We start from the raw sequence: 6597 nt of genomic DNA on the forward strand, positions 1-6597 counted from the left end.
TCAGGATTAATATTTTGAAGCCAGGTGCTCACATTAAGCTAACCTGTGATAAATTTACATGGGAAATTATTTTCACATACCCCAACAAAGAAGCCCCACAGATTTTGCTTTTGAAGTGGATTAGAAAAGCTTCATCACAAAAACCCAAGGTTCTCCATGCTGTGGGTATGAACGATGAAGCCCTGCTCTAAAAGCCAGTCCCATTTCATATCATGTGCTGGCTGTGTCAAAAGAGAATGGTTTGTGGAAAGCATGAATTAGTTGGAAAGAAGTTTAACCAGATATATCCCTTTATTTTTTTTATCTAGGAACATAATAATTCTTCGAAATCGTTCAGTATCATATACAGAAAGCCATGTCTTGCAAAACAGAGACTATTGTGTCCTTTTCATCTTCATTGTGCTACTGATCTTCGCCAACTATCTGTGCAAGTAAATGGATGGCTACAGTAACCAGCAAGATCAGATTGGGACTGGACCCATTGCTCAGCAGATTGAATCTTTAATAATGCAATATTATGTAAAAACAAAACATTTTTGTTACTGCCAGAGGCTTTTTTGTTTGACATATCTTTGTGCTTATATGGATCAAGATCTGCTCAGTTTGCAAGCTGTTGAAGTGAAAATTAGTACCCCCTTTTCCTTATGTCTATGTAAAATATTACTGATATGGCATGGCAAGCTCAGCAAATACATAAAACAATGTGTGTACACTATGATCAATATTACTCAAATTACAGCATAAAGAAACTCAAATAAGAGGATGCAGGCGAGAGAACAAGTCACCCCCACTGGGAGAGGAGAAATGAAGATCCTGACACGTGGTCGCCAACAAGGCCAGCAGTCTACCAGAATGACAGTGAGAAGAACAAGTTAGCTATAAAACCATAATGCATTGTACAGCCATTACTTTGCCTTGTGAGTTTACATGCAACGTTTTGCACATCCAAATGTTTGTATCACACACACTGTTCCTGTCGTGAAATATTTCTTACCCAACTGGAGCGTGTATGTAGGAAATTTAACTATTTTATTTGTGTAATGCATCAACTTCAAATGAACTGCTTTATTTTGAGAACAAGTATATCTTCGACCTATAAAACATGCAGCCTTCAAAATATGTATACTGTGAAGGTTGTGTAAGCCATAATGTGTGTGACCTTCCAGCCTAGCATGCCCAACAGGGCGCGAGCAGGCTCATAGGTACTTCAAGCAGCTTTTCATTGCAGAGCTTGTGGAGTGGACATAGCGGGGAAGAATCTTCCTTTCCCATTGATTGCAGGATAGTAGGGGTATTTTTAGTATGTGGTAGAAAAACAGTAATGTTTTAAACCAAAAAGTGTCTTTGTCTTAAAAAGGGATAGCTTCCAGGTTTTGTTTTTGCTCATACCTCAGCATCACAATTGTATCTTTGTGGGAGCTACTTGAATGAAAAGCAGCTCCCTCACAGGAAGCCAGCAAGAAAGGTAAGAGCATCTCTGAGTCAAGCAAGCAATCCTTCCTCATCTGTTTTCTAATAAAAATGTGGCAGTAAATAATGTGAGAGTTAACTGGGGAACTTGTGAGTAGCTGAAAAATCTTTAGTAAAAATGAACTGCTACTGTTGATGCTAAAACCTTTTGGGCTCAATTCAAACCTTTGACACATTTTATTGGCCAGAAAAGGCCACTTAAGTAGTTTAGTTTGGTCTTTTCTGTGTCTGTTGTAATGTTTGATTTGAGCCCATATTAAATATATTATCTTTAAAATCTGTTGCTTGTATTGTAGGTGATGCAGTATTAGAAATATTTAAGTAGCTTCGTGATGATACATGTTCATCGTACATTATAGTTAGGGTGACCAGATAGCACCATGTCAGGAGGGACAAACTGAGTAAGTCCTAATTTTACCTATTGCATGCAGGGAGGTGTAGTCCTGCTTTGCTTAGGGAACTCAATAAGAAAATCAGAACTATGTTTCCATGCATGCAGTGGGCAAAACCAGGACTGGCTTAGCTTGTTCCCTTGGACATGGAGCTAGCTATATGCTCATCCTAATTATAGCCCAACAATACAGCTTGCTTTTTTGTGTGAATGGCTTTGATTTAAGAATTGTCATGCTATAATTTCATGTTAAACATTTGCAGCAAAGCATGAAACTCTCACACAATTCATTGTTACCTAAAAGTATATTTTCAGGACCAGATGTGAAACAGCATGATTTCAGTCATAAAATATTATTAAAACTGATTGTGGCCATCAGTACTTTCATCGAGGAGGAATTTAGTTTTCCTTCTTTTTCTGTAATAAGCAATTAATCACACTGTTTAAAAATCATCCCAGATCCTATCCCATACTAAAATTAAAATCTTACCTATAAAATACACCAAATTATCACACACAAAGCCCCACAGTGTGTCTAAAGCCCATTCGCTTTCAAAAACTTGAATAATCCTTAGTTCACTTCTTTTTAGTTTTATTTGCAACTCTTTATATCCTGCCAATTCAAATGCCTTGTTCCTGGCAGGTTACAATAAATGCAATCAGCATAAATACATAAAATATACAAAAACAAGACCCATCCCATCATACTATAACAGCAAGCAGTCAAACATCATGGCAGACAGAAAAATCTAAAAACATGTTAAAATAACAACAATAAGAACACAGCTAGTCCCAACTAATGTTATTCAACTTAGAAACCTAGCCAAAAGCCTGCAGAAAGAAACAGCCATCGCCATCTTTCCTGTCTAAGTTCCACTGGCAGTGCATCCCACAAGTTCTGAGAAAGATCATAGACGTTGTTTAACAGAAGGAACTGGCAAAGATTGATCATCAGAGTGCAGCCGATGAGCAGGTATGTACTCCTGAAGCAGCCAAGGCTATGTAGTGCTCTAAGAACTAACAATTAACAGTTTAAGCAGTGGGTATGGCCTTCCATATATTATATATTCTATACCAGCAGAAGATCCCTTCTAGGGGTGGCAGGGGGCGCTTTCTTACCTGGAGAGGTGACTTTGCTATCTTTCCATGGGCTGATTAAGGATTGTATCTCAATGTGTACCTAAACAGAGAACCTCTAATTAATCAGGTTATCCATAGTTCTGATGCTTGTGAGGGGCATGATTATGATTCATTAGTAATTAAACCTTTTCTTTTAAAATAATTCCTTTAACCCATGGCATAAACTTGATAGAGAGTGTATTTTCCTGGAATTATATGGCCCACCTTCTTATATCATTTCTGTGAGAATAAAGACTACCTTAATTTATATATATTAAGTTGGTGGTTGTAAAATATGGCTGAAAATATTCAGTGAATCTAGGAGAACTATGGTTCCATTAATATTTTATTTCAGCAATACACTTACCTGTCTTAATATTAGCTTAAAGTAGCTTGAGGTATTTACACATGGAAATGTTTGCTTTATGTCATTAAAGTATTGAATTAGATCAGTTTTAATTGGATATAAAAAAATGACTTTTATCTTTGCGTTTTTAAGTATTAACTGTAAAATGACAAAACAGAGGACCTGAAATGGACCTTCATTTGATAGGTTAACTCTAAAGCACAGTCACTGCAAAGTCCACATCTTCAGTATGCTCCTGACAGGTGGAGCCACTTAGAAAGGCCCTTGGTGTTTGGAAGGTTTAAATTCTGTACCCAATCTTCAAGAAAGCTTTGATAAATATAAGCAGCAGATCTTTTCATATAGGACTGTTCTGTTACATTCATACACAAGGCACATATTTAAAACAAAGTTCTGTTTTCCTTTGTGTGATGTTGCTTGTGTTAGTATAAAATAATTTATTGCTTAATTTTAGAATATGGTTGTTAAAATCCCCAATTTATCAAGCCTGTTCTTAATTCATAGAGTATCTTAACATGTAATCATTACATGTACTTTAGGTATAGTTCTCTACATTAATAAAACTGTACATTTTGAGATGTCTGAGAGGAAGCTAGTTATATCACATAGGTCAGAATACCTGTCTTCTCATTTAACATTTTTTTTCCTTGTACAGAAGCAAATATATTCACAATTATTGACAGATTGTTGCCATATGTTTTCTGAATGCACTCCAGGTCTTTGATTAGCCACTAGGTGCAAATGTTAGAAAAAAAATGTTGTGAAATATCTGAAAAGTATAGTTAAAGCAATATCTAATGGATGTCTTGTGTATCATGACAGTCTGTTTTCTACTGACTTGCATTACTTGTAAAGGTACAGTATGCTAGATTTCATATTAAACATTGACAGAGACTTGCCTTTAAGTCAGCTCACAGTGCCCTTGGTACAAGAATCTCTTGTGAGTCTCCAGTAGTAAGACATTTGTGCTGTTGGGCCAGCTCTCTGAAGATCAGGTTCCTACAAAGCGTGGAATAGGAAAGTCCACGTGTGTCTTTCTGGAGCTGGCAGGACTGTTTTAGGGAACCCTTCCTCAGCATTAGAATACCTTATCATAGTCAGGTGCCTGCTTAGGCAGAGTGATCTGAAATCCATAAAGTAGCACCCACCCATTGCACGCCTCAGTTTAAAAGTGGCTTTCAGTTGGGCCTTTTCTCATAAGCCAATTCATTTTCCCCTTCAAGAGAGAGGACAGAGGGTAGAGAAGAAGATTAAAAGCATTTTTTTTCTTTGTTCCTTTTCTAAAACAAAAGTGTGTGCCAGAGTTGATTCTGGCAGCAGATCTATCAGCAAAACTGGAGCAGCATGTGTGACTTTATGGGAAAATATTAATGTTCTTTTTTTTCCCCCTCTGCTTTGGAGACCCACTAATGGCGAAAGGAACGGCTTAAAGATAAAAACTTGCATTTGTGTCATGACTGCGAATACTGAACTGAATTCAGTTATTGATTTACTTCTCAAACCGTATAAGAACTAGCTTTCTTAGCTTACAATAAGATTTGGTTTTTTTATTTACAATATATATATGAAAAATACTGTACTTTTATAAGAGCTTGTCCAATAATTGCATGTCAGGTCTTTTCTTTGCACATTGAACATCACTGAAATGAACCTGACAGATGATACAGTAGGGCTGAATATTGTTAGTGCCTTTTTATGGATTTATTTGGATATGTATAAAGTGGTTATTTGCATTGTGCCATATACACAAATTGATATATTTAATGTGCAGTCGTATATTACGTGTTTTGAAAAGGAATGTTCTCTCTTAGTCCAGAATTTGATTTTCTTCAATTTACTTTCATGCCTCTAGTTTTCAGAAGCTCTAGTTATCGATTTATGGTTTTGTATATTTATTTTTCTAAATGTACACACAGTGAAGTGATCGCGCTTTGTAAGATTATAGATATAGCCATAGCAACAAACCGTGACCTCGCAAACACAGAATTGTAACTTCATTGTGCATTCAGAAAAGAAACAAAGAATTATCTGACAGAAGAAGAAATTTTAAGAAGAGATTTTATTAACTTACAGTTTTTGGATTGGTAGCATGAGTTCAGCAAAAATACAATTTAAGGAGTTTGTGTTCTATTTTTCTTTTGACCAAATATGAAAAAGTCTCTCTAAAATGGAATATCGCTGAAGTATTTCTTTAGCTGTCCTAAATTTGGCAGGTTTCCTAATATCCAAGAGCCTTGTGTAAATTAGCTTATTTTTTATTCACATTTATTTTAACACATTGCTTGGTTTTGTACTGTTATGTTAAAATTAAAATGGACTGTTTATAAAAGCACCCAAACAAGACCAGTGTTCCATTATAATGAAGAGCAGCATCCATGACATAAGTAAATGTCTTTTCTAAAATATTTATAAAGGAAATGTTCCATTATTCTTTTTGTATGTTTTGCTTCTGCTCCTATGTAAAACAGCATTCCACAATTGCACAAATTTTTTTAAAGAGAGCTCTCATTTTTCGTTCAGTCTGACAGTAAATTGTAAATGTGGTTAGACGAATGGAAAGTTATGACTGTCATGTCTGATTAATGTTCATCTACATTCACCATCTTGTTAAGTGGATATTTGTGAATTAAAGCACTACCACTGGTCGCCAATTTTGTATAATTACCCATTAGAATAAAGAGATTATGATCAGCATGCCTTTTTTGGGTCTGGAATTTCTAAATGGTGAAAATTTAAACTTGCCTGCTAACTTCCTTTCCTTTATTCCTACCTGACCAGGCCAGACCCAAGTGGGTTATATCCCCGCCCCCAGCCCCAAAGCCAGCAGATGAAGACAGAGGAAAAAAGCTAGCGCTAACTTAATTTCCCTTATATGGGTCTGGTGTGCCTTCAGCTCTTCAGTATCCCATGTCAAAGTTAAAGCAACCAAAGGCAAATGTTTGTTTTACTGTCTAAATCACTACAACCAAAACCTGATGCAGCCAAGAAACTTCACATCATTGTCATTAATCCAGGAATTAGATAATTCCTATATCAATGTCATGATTAGGCCAACTACTTTTAGAGTGGGCAACAATGAATTTGCTGCTAGTTTCCTGAACTTGTCAGATTGGGAGCACTTTATCTTTGCGGCTTCACTGGATAGATTCTGGACTGGTCCAGCAGAACTAAAAGAAAAAATTAATAGGTTAGTTTAAATTTCACCTTCCATATCGTCCATGCCAGACCAGTCCAGATAATTGGGATTTAC

At 36.1% G+C, this 6597-nt stretch overlaps 1 protein-coding gene across 1 annotated transcript in view; it reads left to right on the plus strand.

Annotated features, from left to right (window-relative positions):
• OSBPL8 (oxysterol binding protein like 8) overlaps positions 1–6043 on the plus strand; it is a 370739-nt gene extending 364696 nt beyond the window's left edge. Inside the window, exon 23 of the mRNA XM_029597145.1 lies at positions 309–6043. Within this exon, the coding sequence (XP_029453005.1) occupies positions 309–435 (127 nt within the window). The 3' untranslated portion in view covers positions 436–6043. The remainder of the gene's footprint in view (positions 1–308) is intronic.
• The last annotated feature ends 554 nt before the right edge of the window (positions 6044–6597 follow it).

The sequence above is a fragment of the Rhinatrema bivittatum genome, chromosome 4, assembly GCF_901001135.1.
Source record: "Rhinatrema bivittatum chromosome 4, aRhiBiv1.1, whole genome shotgun sequence".
NCBI lineage: Eukaryota > Metazoa > Chordata > Amphibia > Gymnophiona > Rhinatrematidae > Rhinatrema > Rhinatrema bivittatum.